The sequence below is a fragment of the Chenopodium album genome, chromosome 4, assembly GCF_948465745.1.
Source record: "Chenopodium album chromosome 4, dcCheAlbu1.1, whole genome shotgun sequence".
NCBI lineage: Eukaryota > Viridiplantae > Streptophyta > Magnoliopsida > Caryophyllales > Amaranthaceae > Chenopodium > Chenopodium album.
In genome coordinates this window covers 71,854,358-71,873,338 of record NC_137837.1, presented here as the reverse complement: position 1 = coordinate 71,873,338, position 18,981 = coordinate 71,854,358, and the positions used below count along the sequence as shown (strand labels likewise).

At 33.4% G+C, this 18,981-nt stretch overlaps 1 protein-coding gene across 1 annotated transcript; it reads left to right on the top strand.

The window, feature by feature from the left end:
• Window positions 1-9,449: 9,449 nt before the first annotated feature.
• Window positions 9,450-11,595, top strand: LOC145628098 (uncharacterized). Its single transcript, XM_081680423.1, has 5 exons — window positions 9,450-10,338; window positions 10,433-10,566; window positions 10,656-10,731; window positions 10,828-10,880; window positions 11,143-11,595. Exons 1-5 carry the CDS (start codon window positions 9,450-9,452, stop codon window positions 11,593-11,595), a joined length of 1,605 nt encoding a protein of 534 aa, XP_081536549.1.
• Window positions 11,596-18,981: the final 7,386 nt, after the last annotated feature.

Below are 18,981 nucleotides of genomic sequence, written 5' to 3'. Positions count from 1 at the left end.
ACAAGCCATTGTACCTGATCTTCTTAATGTTTTGTTATTAAATTAAATATTAATTAGGAAATTTTGTCAGATAACACCTTTTATAACCCTTTTGTTGTGAAAAAACACCTTATAATTTTTTTTTTTGTTAAAACACACCTAAAACAAGAATTTTTTTGCGAGAACACACCTTAGGGCGGTTTTAGGGGGATTGACTCGATTTTCCGACGTTGACCATCACGTGAAGGTCATGTGCCGACAACCTTCCTTTCTTTTCCCCCCTTTTTTCTTCAATTACTTTTTCTCTCCTCAAAACCACCAAATCACAACCTAGCCGCCGCCAACACCACCACCTCCTAGCCAACCCTACCGCCAACACCACCACCTACCAAGCTAGCCGCCAACACCTGATCACCAGCCACTTGAGAAAACCCCTGGCCTTCCTCTCTTTTTTTCCCCTTTCCCCTCTAATTAGACTACTTTCTCTCTCCTCTTTTCTTCCTTAATTAACCTAATTGTGAGGCAGGTAAGTTGTTAAATTTAATGAAATTAATTGTTAATTTTGTCTTTTTTTATTTACCTTAGTTTAGGGTTATCAATTGGAGGTATGAAAGGGGGAAAAACCACTATCAACCCTCTTCTCTCTCTATTATTTTGTTTTAGGGTGTTAAGGGTTTTTGTCAAGATGTTTGAGGTTGTTTATGAGGTGGTTAAGGGTGTTTATGGAGATGCTTAGGGTTTTGTTTGGGTAGTTTTCATGGTGGATCTCGTGGTTTTGGTGGGTGTTGTATGGTATACGTGGTGGGTTTAGAATGATTTGGGTGGCTGGTGATGGCGGCTAGGTTGGTGGGTGGTGGTGTTAGCGGTCGGGTTGGCTATGCGGTGGTGTCGGTGTTGGCGGTTGGGTTGGCTAGGTTGTGGTTGGTGGTCTTGAGGAGAGAGAAAATAATTGGAGAAAAAAGGGGGAAAATAAAGGAAGGTTGTCGGCACGTAACCTTCACGTGATGGTCAACGCCGGACAACCAAGTCAATCCCCCTAAAACCGCCCTAAGGTGTGTTCTCGCAAAAAAATTCTGGTATTAGGTGTGTTTTAACAAGAAAAAATTTATAAGGTGTTTTTTCACAACAATTTGGTTTTAAAAGGTGTTATATGACAAAATTTCCTATTAATTATTGTCACATATTGCTCTTTATGCATTGTCCAATCAATGTAAGAGTTCTGAGTTGTCCAAGCACACATTCACACCTTGTAAGAGTGTGAGTTGTCCTATCAATACTATCCTTAATTTACAACCCTTGCCAATTTTAGTCTACACCTTGGTCATGTAGTCTAAAACAAGTTATAAAACAAGTATAAGTTCAGACCAATTAACTCCTAACACCAATTAACTTTATCCATCTAAAAATAATTAAAAAAAAAACTATACTTCGTATTATTTATTAGTTTAATTCTGATGTTAAGAGTAAAATGTGACAATATATCACAACTAATTTTACTTTTTTTAGGAAATATTTCCCTTTTTTAAAAAGACGATGCCAAAACTTTCTAAAATATGTTATAAAAATAATTTCTGAATACATTGGAATAAGCAACAAAATTAAACAATTTTTTTTAAAAAAAAGGAAATATTGGGGGGGGGGGTGTAGCAGGATTCGAACCATGTGCCAAGGAGGAGATTATGCAGTACCATGTGCAATTGTGACAGTATTTGACCGTGTTGATTTTAGCACAAAAAAATGTTTTATACAATACCAAGCCAGTGTGAACGACTGCCTAAATGTGTCATTTTTTTCCTTTTTTGTTTTTAAAAAATTTATAAATAATTTAATAATTTTTGTAACAATATAATCGTATATTCTAGCTAACAATTTCTTTTCATATACTTTGTTACATGAAATTAGGACTTTAATTTAATTTTCCTACAATGTTTTTTGTTTTTATAAAAATTTTGTTATTTTCAAAAGTTTTGACAAATAGATGATGTGTGTGATGAAGTAATATATGTGCCAATTGGGTCTCTTGATTACGATTTGTAGTTGATGTAATTTTTGTACTTTATTTTTATTAAAAAAAAAAAACAAAAGCATTATTGTCTGCCAAACACTTGAGTAGTGTATCAGCTGAGTTGGTTTTCACAAAAGTTGGCATTGTGTTGTCAAATCGATAAATCTAGTCTAAAGCTTGTCCTTGTAGTCTAATAGATTTTCAATCCTAGTCTACTTTAAGTTATTCATTTTATATTAGTCCATTTAAAGTATAACCAACATTTATGTTGGTTATACTTTAAGTATGAAGTAAATAATGTATGTAAGTCTTACATATAGTCAATATACGAATATGGTTAAATTCACTTGACTATTTAAATATAATACGGAGTATATAAACCTTTTCATTTTAATAGATAAGCTTATATGTTACTTGTACTTTTACTTCATTTGGTAAGCTTATATGTTACTTGTTAATTATACTCCCTCCATCTCTAAGTATGAAAATTTTGACCAAGAATTTTAACTAATACGAATTATATAAGACCATATTAATCAAAAGTAAGTGAAATGTTGGAAGAGATTTGTTTCAATGCTTACTAGTTAAGATTCATATTTTGTCTAAAAGAATGCAATAAAGCAAATGAATATTAATTAGGAATTTTATTTTTTATAATACTTTAATTTAAAAAAAAAAAAATTTAATTTTATACATTAAAAAATTAAAAAAAAAAAAAAAACTATTATATTATATCAATTTTTTAAGCATTGGTATTATAGTCTACATCACAACTTTTAATATTGATAAGTACATTTTAAAGTTTGAACACCTTTTTAAGTTTTAGAAATATGTAATAAAGACTGTTGTTGTTACAGTCATAGACTCATAATGATGTCATAGACTCATAGTCTCCTAGTTGAGTAGTTTTGATTTTAATTTTTTTTTAAATTGAAGCCTCTAGTATACTACTTTTATTGGGTGAGAAGTGTACTACTTTTAAATGTACTACTTTTAAGTATGATAGTTTTTAAACAAAAAAAATAAGACTACAAAAGTTGATTGGAAAGGTTGAAAGTCAAGGGCATTGTGTTGTCAAATCATAAAATATTTTAATAGCATTACATTTTTTTATGAAGTGCAATATATGGTCTAAAGTCCTTTTATGAAGTCTAATTGATAATACTTATATGTATGAAATATTGTTTGTTATTTTTTGTATATCAATTATTAAAAATTGACTGTTAACAACTAGATATCTGAAATACATTTGAGGTAATGTATATTAACAAAGCTAAGTGTATATATATGCATCAACTTATAAAGATAATAATGCTAATCATGAACAAAATTATTTATGTGTGCAAATGTAAGAATATGAACGATTGTAAGAATATGCTCTCGTATGTTTGTAAAATTAAATAAAGAATTGAGCCAATTTGATTGCAAAATTAAACATACAAACTCCAAGAATGAACTAAATCCAATGTTTTTAAAATGCGCATAAATGAAAAGTTAAATATTTACATACAGACTAATTTAAGGAGTGTAATAGGTTCTCTAAAACAAATCAATAACTTAATTAACAAGGTGTATGGTTTTTAATTTTGATTTATTAGTTTTAAAAATTAATCAAATAATTAAGACAATTAGTCTTGAATAATGAAGACATATTTGTTTATTGAATTGGTTGAAACTGGTATTGAAGTTCAAATATCTTACAAAGACATATGCATTGAAAAATTTGATTGAAAAATTGTATTGAGCTTCAAAAATTTGGTTGAAAAGGTACAAACACATATGCATTGTGTTGTCAAATCAACATATTTTTTTAATACTTAGTACGTAATAAGTTTGCATTGTGTTGTCAAATCAACACAATAAGATATTGAAAATTGTAATTCTAGTCTAAATCACAACTTTAATTTTATTGAGAAGTGCAATATCAAGTCTAAAGTCCTTTCATGTAGTCTAATTGATAGACTAGTACTTATAAGTATGAAATATGTTGTAAAAAAATAACCTAATATAATTGACCTCTAATTATCTAATAAAAGAAATGAAACATTTAACAAAAGATTTAGCCCATTCACATTTAATATGTACTCGTAATATAAAACCCGGGTTAATTATTATAAATAATAACAAATTATGCAGGAAGTAATTTTTGAAACTCTTTTAATGAATGATTAAATGTTAAAGCTAAGCTAGTTAAAGGTTGGTTAAAGGTGGAGTTATAGTCTAAATTCATGTCTTGTAGTCTAATAGAGAGTCAGTCCTAATGTACTTCTTTTCAGTTTTCACATCCAAAACTTAAAGTATGACATTTCCCTTCTAAAAAAAAAATATTGTCTTTACAAGTGTCAACAATCTAGTAGAGTACCTTTACAAGTGTCCCAATATTATCAACCAAAATCTTTATATAAACGGATTTTTCACCACATACCCTTGAGTTTTTTCTTTATTCACCATATACCCATGAAAATTTTTAAATTCACTATATACCCCTAAGTTGTTACAAAAATTCACCATATATCCCTAATGAAAATAAGATGAGTAGAATTTGGTTAATTATACATTGAAAACACCTTAGATCTCTCCATTCATCTCCAAAACCACTCTTCTCCTTTCTCTAGTCCTTGAAACCACTCCAAATCTCCATAAACATAACCGTATAATTGATTTTGAGGATGAGAAAATGACATTTAGGGTAGTTTAAGGATGGAAAAAAGGAATGTAGGTGGTTTCGGGGGTAGAAGAATGTATTTAGGATGGTTTCGGTTCATAATTAACCCAAATGATTGACGAAATGAACAATAATAACTCATCAAGGGTATATGGTGTATTTTTGTGAAAACTCATGTGTATATGATGTATTTAAAAATGTTCATGGGTATATGATGAATAAACAAAAAACTCAGGGGCATATAGTGAAATTTTTACCAACACACTCCGCTCCCTACCAAACCTACTCCCAGTACCTCTCCTATTTTTTTTTCCAAATCAATGATGAGACCTGGATGGCGCACTCAAGTAATTAATGACCTTGCTTTCGCAGTGGTGTTGAACACACCTTTGTGTGGTTGTCACCCACCCAGATTCTCTGATGTCCGAGTTTCAACAACTATTACAAATCCGAGAAGGGCAGCATATTTTTGATGTTCTGCTTGTGGGTATTACAAACTTTTTGAGATAATGTTATATTAGTCATTTTACGACATTTTGGGTTTTAAACTTGTTCAGATAATGTTATTTTAGTAATTTTACGACATTTTCGGGTTTTTGAGATAACTGATTATTATATTTATAGGTAATGGCATGGTATAAAATCTCGGCAGAGTTGATGCGTCGCGGCCGTGTTGTAACGGAATTCAAAACTGTCGTTGCGATATTTAGCGTTTCATCACGAAGTACTAAAAAACAGCGCGACATATACCGCGACAAACGAATTTTAACCGCGACAAGCGTTTTTTAACCGCAACATCCGTATCTTGAACGAATCGTCCGCATTCGCAATTTCAAAAAGTTCAATGAGTATTTATGGATTTTTCTTAAAACTTTTTCAGAGCTAATATTCCCTGTGTTTCCCGCAAAGAGTCTAATTTTGGTTTTTGTTGTAAATTTTCACAGATAAAAGAAGAGGAGGAAAGCAATCAATTCTGCAACAACCTATCATTTCCACACTTAAGTGGAGGAAAAAAAACAAGAAAAGCAAGAAAAACTTACCGTTTTCAGATCTAAGAAAACTAGAGTCGGGGATAGAACATTGCTGCCGACCGATGAACATACCATCACCGATTACTTATCTTTGACTCTTGAGGTTGAAGATGAGCTTTAAGTAATTTTTAAGAGAGAGAAAAATGGGTTTTAATTGAGTACTTGAGTGGAAATTTAGGAATTTGAAGAAAAATAGAGCACTACTTGGGAGTTGGGAGTAGTCTGGGTCTCTGGGACTCTTGGGAGTTGGGAGTGAGCTGTAAAGCACTACTCAAAGTCTTAAACTCTAAAAGTCTCAAGCAGTCAACCGTACTGTAAGTTGTAGCTTGTAGATGTTTAATTTTTTTTTTTCTATTTGTAATTAAATTGTTAGATAAGGATTAAGATTGTTGTATTATATAATTATTATATGTAGTATTAGTGTATTACTTTAAGAAAGGTGTTTGACAATTATATGTAGAATTGTGGACTTGTATAGTTGTATCTTTTAAGAAATTGTTTAGGAAATTTTGTTACGTTAATGTAGACACCCATTTGTGTCTCCCCAAAACCAAACCCAGTGATGAGTACCTTTCACGTCGAATCATAATCGAATGAAACGAAAGTGTGGAAAGGTCTAGTGTTGCGGAAAGTTTTATTTCTTTTCTTTTCTCTCTGTTTTTGAAAACTTTATTTTAAGAAAACAGCCAATCCAGTTTGGTTGGTCCGTGATATGGTCCAATAATGGTATAGTTGGATGGGGTTTGCAAAGACCTTTCCAACGATATATTATAAGCCCAATTCCGATGAATATTGAGGAATTTATGGCCAATTTACTAAACTGGGCCCGGTTTGAGCTTTATGTACGGCCCAATGATCTAGGGGAGGGCCTAATATGATTTATCATTCCTAATGCAATTAGGAATGGTTTTAGTCTTCTAGAATATTCTAGAAGGTTCTTTTCATTCCTAATTTAATAGGACTCTTCAGAGTTTTAATTAGATCAAATAGCATTTTCGACTGAAATTATATTATTTTATCTTCCAGTGCGGTAAAATTATCAGATTTTCGAAAACGCGTTGAAATCCAATTTGGCGTCCAACCCCAGGCCTTGGCGCCTGGAATCAAGATTGGCGCCTGGCGCTAGCCACTGGTCCTGGCGCCAATGAGCCAGGGCTGGCGCCAAGGTTGGTTTTCGATCTTCAGACTCTGTTTTGATAAATTATCTTTTTTGGATGATTTTCTCTATAAATATCGTATCTAAAACTCCGGTTTGATTCACCAAAAATTCACCAATTCTCCTTATTCTTAAGTCTTCATCAACAATCACCTTACCAAGATTCATCAATTACCAATTATTAATATTCATTCATCTACTCTCCCAATCATTCATCAAGGAATCATCAATTGCCATTCATTAATTCTCTTCATCTACATCTTTCTTTCATCAATTTTCATTAATATTAATTCTTTAGTATTCTTTTCTAAACTTTACTTTTTTCATACAAAATTCCGCATTCGCAAGATCTTGATACACCTAGCCATATTCGAAGTTGCCTTCGCCCTAGACGTGAAAGGTTTAATTTCTGAGGGTTTGGTCCCAAATCTCTTTCAATTATTTAATTTAATTGTTTGATTATTATTTTCCTTGAAGTTACTAACGCGTGTATTTTGTTATTAGAAAGAGGTACGAGGCATCCAAGTAAGTACTTTAATGGTTTAATTGATATTATGATGTAGATATCATGCTTAGATTGTTATTTAAATTCCTAGTATCATGTCTAGGGTAAATTTAATATTAAGTATGATTAAAAGTACGATGCTTCCTATATTCTTCCTAATATTTATGATTGTTAGTATCATGTTAGGGTTAAAGATATGATTTTTATTGCTTAGTGACATGCTAGGGTTTGTTATTAATCTTGTTTGTATCATGCCTAGGATCTTGCTATGCTTTGACATGATCATGATTATTATTAATTATGATTGATATTATTATTATTAATGATGTTGATTATTTATTATTATGTTGCTTGATTATTTTATTTTTATTGCTTGATCACCTTTATTACATGTTTAAAGGGAATTTGTACTTGCAACTACGCTTAATAAGATAATTAATAATCTTGTTAGGTTAACTTTGATTATAATTCAAGTGATCGCCAATAATAGTTTATTTGTGCATTAAATTCAACCAACATAGATTAAACAGGTTTAGGGTTAATCCTATTTATTGTATGTTAATCAGAAAGCGCACATGAATACGAGCAGAATAAAGTAGAGGCCTATTATTAGGGCAGGTTCAATCTCTTTTAGGTTGGATTTGTACCTTCATCCCCGGACCCTTATTTGGTTCATGACCTTATGGAGTTGACGATCTCTTGGATCGTTAAGGGGTGTAACCTTCACCTCGTGATGGTTTACAAGTTCCTTAAAAACTTGTTGGCGACTCTTTTGCTCTATCTTCTTCCCTTTTGGACGCCACCGTACTTTAGTGTATGATCACAGTGCGGTTCAAGCTAGTGGGATTTTAAAGGCTTGAAATTATTCCCTACAGTTAATATTTTTTTAATTATTGCATTAGATTAGTAGTATAAAGTATAAACTATAAAGTACTAAACAATTATACATGCTTGAACATTGGTAATTCATTTACTTGTGCATAATATTTTTTTTAATTATTGTATTAGACTAGTAATATAAACTTATAAAGTGCTAAACAATTATACATGCGTGAACATTGGTAATTCATTTACTTGTGCATAATTTTTTTTTAATTATTGCATTAGAGTAACAAAGTATCACGTAAATGAGTAAATTAAAGTTAAAATAATTTGTCACTAATTTTGTATAAAACAAAAGATTTGATTGTAGTTTGGTGTTTTACTTATTTGCAAAAGGTTGATTTTATCTAATGACTCCAAGAGACGAAGATATTGGTTGGAGTTTTGGTGAACCCGCTGATGGAAGTAAGCATAAAATAAGATGCAAATTTTGTCACAAAATAATTAATGGGGGTATAACAAGATTAAAGCAACATTTAGCTCATAAAACTGGTGATGTAGCGGCATGTGAGAAAGTGTCCATGGAAGTTAAAAGAGACATGATGGGGCTTCTAATGGAGTTTAAAGATAAAAAAAAAAAAGGAAAAAAAGCGAATGGATAGAGAATTTGAAGAAAATTTAATCAAATCAATGAATCGTCCAATCGATGATGATGAGGAGGAAGATCTTGAATTGGCATATGCGATGCGACAAAGTAGAGAACAACATGAGTTTGAATATTATCATCCAAGAAATAACTACTATCATGAAGGAGGTAGTAGTGGTATTCCCTCACGATTGAACCGATCATCATCTGTTCACGAAGTTGGAGTTGGGAGAGGAAGAGGGAGAAACATACCAATTGAAGTACCATCAAATGCAGCTGCAAGATTAAGGGCACGTGAGATTGAATTGGAAAAGGATTGTCAAAAGAAAAAAACAAACAAAAATTAACACTTCATTTATGAAGAAGGCAAAAAAGTCAATCATTAAAGCATATGGTAATTTTATGATTGATACTAATTTACCATTTAAGGCAATCGAGTCCCCTTACACTAATCCACTGATGGATACTATACGAGAGTGTCCAGATGTTCGAGCTCTTTCGGCTTATGAATTAGCTCAGGTGCAATTAATTTATTATGTGAATTAACACATTTTATTATTTGCTATTAAAATTATTTCTTTAGTGTAACTCTTAACATTGAAATTATTTATTGTTATGTTATTAGGTATAATGTAAAGAGATGAAGAATTACATCAACTCCTTTGAACCGGCGTGGAATGAAAGAGGTGTAACAATAATGTGTGATGGTTGGTCAGGGCCAACAAACATGCACATTATAAACTTTCTTGTGTACTCGGTTCGTGGCACTGTTTTTCACAAATCAATTGATGCCACAAATGTGTATTGTAGAGACACAAACTACTACTATAGTTTGATGGAGAAGGTAGTACAAGAGATAGGGGAAGAGAAAGTTGTTCAAATAGTGACAGATAATGAAGCTTCAGTCAAAGCTGCAGGAAAGAAACTAATGGACAGATTCCCACATTTGAACTGGACAGCTTGTGCAGCTCATTGTTTGGATCTTCTTTTGGAAGATATTGGGAAGAAAAGTTCAATAAAATCTGTTATAGAAAGAGCAAGAAAAGTCTCCCAATTCATCTACAAGTATAAATGGGCAGCTGATTATATGAAGAAGTTTACTGGGGGTAGAGATCTGACACGACCAGGAATCACACGATTTGCAGCGCAATTCATAATGTTGGAAAGTGTTGTGAGACATAAGACTGCCTTGCAAGAAATGTTTGATTCTAGTACTTGGGTGACTTCAAGATTCGGTCAAATGAATGACGCATTAGCTGTGGAAGTTCGTGAAACGTTGTCTAAACATCCTTCCACTGAAGTTGCCAAATTTTGGGAAAAGGCTAATGAAATAATAAAAATACAAGAGCCCATCATAAAAGTATTGAAGCTTGTTGATGGAGATCTAAAACCAACAATGGGTTTTATATATGAGGCAATGGGGCGTTGTAAGCTGGCAATTCAAAATAATTGTACATATTACAAGAATTATTGGAAGATGATAGACAAAAGATGGAATTGCCAATTACATACGGATTTACATGCAGCAGGTAATATTTATAATATTCATGATTCTTTCAATGTACTTATATTTATGTTAAAAATAAATACTTATAATTACTGTATACGTGTGTCATGTTCAAGGATGTTTCTTAAAACCTCAATACATGTACAGAGAAAATGACATTGGAAATGACCATGAGTTGTTAGTAGGGGTGAGAAAAGTAATCACCAGACTTGAAAGAGATCCAGATAATGAAATCAGAGCAACCGAACAAGTAAGTTATTATTTATTAAGTTTAAAAAAAAACATTTGTAAGATTACTTTTAAACATTTACATATATTAAAATATGTGGAAAATCACAGATTTACATGTATCGGGATAAGGCTGAAAGTTTTGGCAATAGCTCGGCACAAAGGGAAATACATCAAATGGACCCAGGTATATATTTAAACATCAAATTTAATTACAATACATGATTTATTAAAATAATTTTAATAAATAACATTACATAATACATACAAATAATGTTTGCAGCTATGTGGTGGATGACGTATGGAGAGAGCGCACCCGAATTAAGGAAAATTGTTGTAAGAGTATTAAGTCAAACCACATCATCATCAAACTGCGAGAGAAACTGGAGCATGTGGAGTTTGGTTCATACTAAAACGAGAAATCGATTGAAGTATGGTAGGCTCCATCAAATCGTCTACCTTCGATACAACATGAAGTTAAAATTGAGACATATGAGGAGGCATGGTGCCGATGAGCTGAAAACCACTTATGATCCAATTAATTTAGATTACATATTTGATGTTGACGATCCTTTAAACGAATGGTTGGAGGAATCAGAAGCTCCACTTTTCGAAAGGAGATGATCTCAGTTGGTTAGATGATGATGATGGTGGAGAAGGTGGCGACGGAGGTGGTGGAAGTCAAACTGGCAACACTGTTCGAGGTTCCTCTAGTCATCAAACCTTTAAGCAAAGTCGGCAAAGTGCTGGTAACAAACAATCTGCTTTGACATCACCAAGTAGCGACGATGGAGATGATGGAAATGATGGAAATGAATTTATCTCTTCTCACTCAACGAGGCAATCAAGTGGGCGCTATCAACTACCACAATCAATGGTTAATCCTCCAAACTCTGAATTTGAAAATAATTACTCACAAAGATTTCAAAGGCGTACAAGAGAAAGACAACCTTCAATTGAACCTATTGATAGTGATGCATCATGGAATAGATTATCCACAAATGTTTTTCCATCTGAATCAGTAACTTCCAACCCCCAAGATTACAATTAACTATCATGATCCTTTTTCATCATATCCTCAATCTACAATAGGTATGCCATATGCAGGAGCGAGTAGGAGTGGATTTGGCTACCAAGAACCACAACTTGACCCTTTCAATCAAGAAGGTCTTCATATTGTCAACCATGGCAACTTGAATTATGGTGGTGTGCACTATCATCAGCCTACATATTATTGTGGTAGTAGCGGTAACTCTAGTCAAAATGAGTCCACATGGATGGATGGTGCGGAATCATACTTTTTCGGGGAATCTGGAAGAAATAATAATAATGGAGATGCCCAACAAGATGCTCCACGCCACTCATTTTGGTATTAAGAATTTCATATGTATTATTTGTAGAATTTATGGCTTATGCATCATTTCAGTAGCATGGTTTGTTGTATTTATCTAATTAAACAAACAAATTTTTTTCTTTGCTAACTAAGTTATGTGGTTATTATTAATGTCATTTAAATAATAATAATTTAATTTTCTTAATAAAATTAATTAAAAATACAGAATAATATGTTTAAAGATAAAAAAATACGTAAAAATAAATACAAAATTAATAAATACATTTACCGGTTATTATGATATACAAATAATTTAAAAAAGGAAATTTGTCAAAAATAACACCACCTTTAAGCGGTCTTCCCTAAATAACACCACCTTTTGATTATTCCACAATAACACCACCTTTGACACACATCTGCCAAAAATGAAACGTAACCTGTTGGTAACCTGTTAAAAAGGTTACTAGTGACACGTGTCACAATATCATTAGTCAATTTTTTTAAGATATTTTTTTAAAAAAAAAACCTAAAAAAAAAAACAATACTTAAAATTAAAAATAAATAAATAATATATAAAAAAAAAACCTCCGGCTTGGCAGCCACCCCACCGTTGGGCCTCCCCATAACCGCCGGCGGCCAGAGCCCCAACATCCTACCCCGGCGTCGGCGACACCTCCCCTAACCCCGACCACCGACTCCTTCCACTAAACCACCTTCCCCCCGCCCTAAAACCCTCCTCATTCACCTCAAAAACCCTCCTCCCTTCCCTCGAAAATGCTCCTCTCCTCACCGGCCGGCGCCAAACCACCTCCACTATTCCGGCGAACCAATTTCGCCCTTCCAACAACGGTCTCCACCCCCTTCCCCCCTTGAATCACCACCCAAAACATTAACCCCAAATTGTTGTGGTGGTTTTTGTTTCCCGAATCACCACCCCCATCAAACTTTAACCCCAAATTGTTGTCGAAAATGGGGTCCAGAAGGAAAGGGGTATCGGAAAAGGGGTCAGGAAGGGGAGGGGTGCCGGAAATTGGGAAGTGGGCCGGGGAGAGGGTGGTTTCAGGTGGGTGGTCTTGGTGGGGGGTGGTGGAGGCCGGTGCAAGGGGGTGGGAAGAGGGTTTTATTTTTTTATTTTATTTTTAGTTTTTAGTTTTTTTTTTATTTTTTAAAATCAAAAATTAAAAATAAAACTAACAAATCATACTAGGACACGTGTCCCAGGGTAACCTATAAAATAGGTGATCGGTTTTTTGTTTCATTTTTGGCAGATGTGTTTCAAAGGTGGTGTTATTGTGGAATAATCAAAAGGTGGTGTTATTTAGGGAAGACCGCTTAAAGGTGGTGTTATTTTTGACAAATTTTCCTTTAAAAAATGGCTTTAAATATATGAATTACTTTTATAATCACAATTATAAATGATATTTATTACTAATATACATATTTCGGGCTTCAAATTGGTAAAAAAACACCCTTAAAATGCTCTAAAATTAAAATTCTGCTGCGACGACCGATACCTAGTCCGTTACGGGCGTAACAATACCGATACTGGGCTACCGCGACCGTTCCCGCGATCGCGACCGCGACCGCATTTTTATTCTATGCGTAATGGTATAAACATAAAGTATGTAATTTTCATGCAAATTTTATACGTAGTAAATAAAAATTCTATGTAAAGACTCCTTATGACTCGATAAAGTGTATCGCAACTTAGTATAAAAGAAATTATTATATTTTTTAAAACATTTTAAAAACCTATAAATTCAGTGTTGAATTCAGTGTGAAGTTGATATGATGATGTAAATCGCACATTTAATAAGTTCAGTAATCTTAAGACCTAAGGTAGGTCATCGATTGCAATGAGAGCTCGTCGATAAGTCATACAAAGATAAAATAATTATCGTCCCGTTACAATTTATGGACCGTATCATCAATAAATCATTCACATGATTGTAAATATTCAAAATACAAATAGTTATCATAGATAGATCATTTATGAAAGTTATTAAAGTTATCTAGAATTAAATTAATTTAGAGTATATGATTAATACTTTTTTTTTTACTCCAATTATGATTAATCCTTTGTATTCTACATTTTATGGTTGATAATGAGAAATTGCTACATATGCCCAAAATATGACAAGTGTCAAGTGGTAATTTGGTAAGAAGCCAAGGTAAGTTGTTCATTTGTTTTGCTATATATAAACACCTTTCTTCTTCTTCTTTGTCTAGACCTTTCACTAAAATAAACTAATTATAAAATTTACAAACATGGCACCATCCAAGAAGCGTTCCCACCTCACTTTGCCTTCGATAACTTGCGAAGGTGAGTCTTCAGGTAGCCAACCGCATGCCCCCCACTGCCTGCGCTTACCTCCCAAGCACAGCAACAATCTGTTGTACCTCTACCTCTCCGAGCACCTCCGAATAGGAGGAGGTCCAGAAGACGACCTCATCGGATACCGATTGTTGCTGGCTTACCTGCTTAACGACCAAGAATTCGCTTCATCAGCAGGGAGGAATCTTTGCGGCTCCCACGAGCCTTCATGATTCCTAGCTTTGCACGAACACTATCTCGACGAATGAATGTTGATACTACGGGTATCCCTGTTGAAGCTGATATGCGGGTCTACAATGGGGATGTCGATACTTCTAACTCTGATGATGAACCTGAACCTAATATCAGGGAACTCACGCCTAATATTGATATGGACCTTCTTGAGCATCCAAATATTGAAGAAGAAGTTCCATGACATTCAATATTGGTGAAGAGCGAAGAACCAGGTGATCTTGGAGTTATGTATGAGATTGCTGACAATGAAACCTTCATGGGAATCTACAGAGACTACTCATCAAAGATAGACGTTGGACCTCATCAAATTAACTTGTTCAAGCTTGGTAACCTTATTGTGCACCATGCTACACCAGCAACTACGCGTGTTCAAACTGGGGATGTGTTGTTGGTCCATGGACTGGTATTTCTAATTATTTTGTTTTTATTTTAGTTATTATGTTTTCTTTTTATTTTAAGTTAATATGTTTTGTTTAAATTAATTATCCCAAAATTGCACTTAGCTATATTTTTAATAAATTAAGTCAAAATTGCACTAAGCTCCATTTTATTTAATTTTTTTTTTTTTTTGACCTAATTATATTTAAGACCATGAATGGAATAGAGACTTTGTTTTATTTTTCAGCAAATAACTTTATATTATAACTTTTCGGGATAATTTTTCAAAAAAAAATAAAAAATAAATATAAACATTTCGAGATAAAGCATTTTGAGAAGTAGGGTTTTTTTAGCAGTGGGCCTAAGTTGATGGGTCAATCACATCATAATATAGATGGTGAAAGCACAAAACTTATACCCTTTTATTATATGTTAGCAGCTAGGATGGTGAAAGCCTAATTGTTATACCCTTTTGAAAATACAAAATTCACCTTTTGATTTAGAGAACCTATTAATTTATTGATTTGTTAATTAATCAAAATTAATTTTTTTTTTAAATTAGTTTTTTTTTTTTTAAATAAATTAAGTTAACATTGATACACGTAATTTATATGACCAGGTGGGCGTAGTGAACCTTGATACAAGAATCAAAAAGTTTAATATTGTTGATATATCGAGGGATCCTATTGAATAGAGGGTGAAAGGTCGTATCCACACTTGCATGAATCGAGTGTTCTTCGTGTGAGCAAACAGGATTGGAGCTGACCCATCAAACATCACACTTATGCATGAGAGGAAGTACTTAAAGCCAAGCCAGACCGTGAGCGATGTCGGGATTCGTAACAATGATAAGGTGGTGGCTTTCAACAATGCTTACTAAGTTGGATGCGGACTAGGTCCACCCTTTTGGAAGTGTTAAGGCAAATGTGAACCTCGAGTATCATAGACTCCATTGACATCCACCTTCTTTTGCTGTATTAAATGGTGGGTAGTAGGTTTGAAGTTGATTAGATGATTTGTAGTCTGATGTTAGTACACCCATATGTGTTAGTAGTCAACTTTTGGTTAATTTGGATATGAACTTTTGTAATATATTATCATGTAGATGGGTTGTTACTCTTTATTTTGGTAACTTTGCCTTTTGTGATTGGTATAATTTTGATTTTTGATAACTTTGCCTATTGTGATTGGTATAATTTTGATCTTGTTTCAATTATTTTGAATGTTAGTGGAATTTGAAATAAGTACACATCACATTTAATAATTGATCTCGTTAGAATTTGAAATAATCATTTAAATTAAATTGATCTCGTTAGAATTTGAAATAATCATTTAAATTAAATTGATCTCGTTAGAATTTGAAATAACCATTTAAAATAGTTTGGGGTAGTAGCTGAGTTGAGTTCCAGTTAAATATGATTAGTTAGAGTACACATCATAAACTAATTTTGGTAGTATTACTTAAATGTGGATTATAATCTCGGAAGGAATTTAAAAATCATATACTGTACAATATTTTTGGATAAAAGTTGGGCATTTTGCCAATCTGGGTAAACTAGTCAAATGGGTGTAAAAGCTATTTGGCCCATATTATAAAATGGTCCATATTTAAACATATCAATTTAAATACAGTCCATACTTAAATACAATCCATATTGAAACAAATGGGTCTAAAATGGGTGTAAAAGCTATTTGACCCATATTAAAAAAGTTTATATTTAAAAAACATAACAATTTAAATACAATCCATACTTAAATACAACCCATATTTAATCAAATGGGTCTAAAATGATGAACAATCCATAGTAGTCCAAAATGTTGGGAAATCTTTTTGCCCATTACAATGGATATATAAGCCTACAATTACACAATAGCCCATTACAATTACACAATAGCTCATTACAATAAAACACCCCATATGCCCACCACATCAGAACTCAAATGAATGGGTTGGAGATGACACATCAATCACACGTTTATATCGTTTCCTTTTCACGACAGTATCTCCATCCTTTGTTGTGCGCTTCTTGTTTCCATTACTGGCTGTAGCAGCCTTGCCTCCGTTACACCTCTTACCGCATTTTTTGTTTCCCTGAATTCATAACCCAAAAATAAAAGACAACAAAATCATTACCTCAATACAGACACATAACACACACTAACATAAACATAATAAAAAAAAATTTAACAAAACAACTGACTTGATTCTTGGGAAGCACTTTTGGAACTTCATCTCCACGTGAAACATTTTTGTTGGTAGCACCCGGTTTACATTTAGGCAACTTGAAACCTGTCTCTGCCAACGACTTGTTCCTACTTTCCTTAGGCCGACCCCTTGGCCTCTTCAAAGTCTTTGGATCCTTCACAATATTGGTGTTGTTGGACTGAAAACATACCTCCATCAACAAAGGGAAATCTGATCTCGCAGCCTCATGCCCTATCACGAAACCTGATGTAGGAGTACTACCATGTTGTTTCTGTTGACTGTTAGATCTAATTTCAGGATGTGAGGTAATTCCGATCAGTTAATTAATTGTCTGTTCCTAAACTTCTCCCTGCTTTCCTTGACATCAATTTTTAACTTAGCTAAATTGTTCATAATAATTTCAACTGTTGCATCATCGGCCGTAGCAGAATCTTCAAACACGGCCTCATACTTAGACAACATCAAGTTAAACCTCTTCACTTCAATACTTTTGGTGGGGTCATGATATGGCACTACGACCCGAACATGCTTCCTTGGCAAGTCTTTCCTCCACCGATCAAGGATGTACTTCTTAGGCAAATCATTGACGTAATTTTGATCAATTACACGTATGCAGTGTTTGCAAAGGATGCCAAATGTTTCAAACTTGCAACAGTCACATTTTACTTCTTTTGTGACAGAATTAAATGTCACAGAGTACAACCTTCTCATCTCCGTCAGTTTTTCCTCGCTACAACCTTCGGGAACAATCCAGACCCTATTCTCCATCACATACTCCCAATTAGTTTCATCTATTTGTCGATGAAAGTGATGAACAACGTACAACATGCGTGCGCACTCCTGTTGCACTTCTTGAAATTTTGCGTCGGTATACAGTTTTTGGAATAACTCTTCAAGCCTAAAACCACTAACTAGCCTCCTCATATACTTCATCCCCTTGTCATCTGCAATTGTTTCATCTTCGACACGCTTTTCCATAGCTTTGCAATACTGTTGGGGAAACTCAAATAATTTGGTTTTCCTTGTAACAAATCCATCGAAAAAACTGTTGATGCTTTCCACCCGTTTGGTGGTCTTCATACCTGCCCAAAAATAATCTTTCATGAAGGCTGGCACCCACATGTGTCTCTCATCATACAAACCCTCCAACCAATCATTTCCCTCAAGGTCATACTCTTTCATTAAAGAACACCAACTATTTTCAAACTCTTCCGTCGTAAAGCTCTCGTATATGACGGCCTTCAAGGGATTTTTAAAATCATGGTATCTGCTCAAACATTACAAAATTTATGAAAAAACCTTGACATAAATGGAATTGATATTTGATACATGTTAGATCAGTAAGTGTTGCTAGGTTGAGTTATAGAGAGTTGTAAAAGCAATGATGCGATTAGTTTAGTACCCGAGTCCCATACAATCACCAAGAGCCACACAAGATGGACATAGATTTGCTAAAATACACATGACACCCTCTGATTATTAACCTCAATTTATAAGGAAAATCTTGTATCATTTCCCTAACATCCTCTACATGCAAATCGAATCAAACTTTGAGCATAATGTGTATCAATTAAACAAATGACAGAGATATATGGCCATTGAGTAATGGAATCTTTGTATATAATTATTGGAAAATGATTGATGGTGTTAAACAGTTTACGCCGCGAAAAGCAAACAAAATCAATTAGATTAACAGGAATTAACCATCAAATCTATATTGTAGAAAAATAATATGGTCCACCATATTAAAAAGGTCTGAAACAAAAGAGCACCAGTGTATGGTAAGCTATAAAATATCCACCATTAAGGGTCTAAATTCTATAATAGTTCAATATGCATCATAAAAAAATTAATATTAATATTGAATAACAAAAATTGTTTGACAATCTTTATAATGGCATGCTTTGTCATCATGATTTTATCTATTTCCCAATTGATATTTGATACATGT

What these genes read in the sequence shown, in the direction of transcription:
- LOC145628098 (XM_081680423.1), top strand. Translation starts at nt 9,450, where the DNA reads ATGAAGAATTACATCAACTCCTTTGAACCGGCGTGGAATGAAAGAGGT. An exon ending in AAATCAGAGCAACCGAACAA is followed by an intron (nt 10,567 to 10,655) that starts GTAAGTTATTAT and finishes GGAAAATCACAG; the next exon opens with ATTTACATGTATCGGGATAA. An exon ending in AATACATCAAATGGACCCAG is followed by an intron (nt 10,732 to 10,827) that starts GTATATATTTAA and finishes TAATGTTTGCAG; the next exon opens with CTATGTGGTGGATGACGTAT.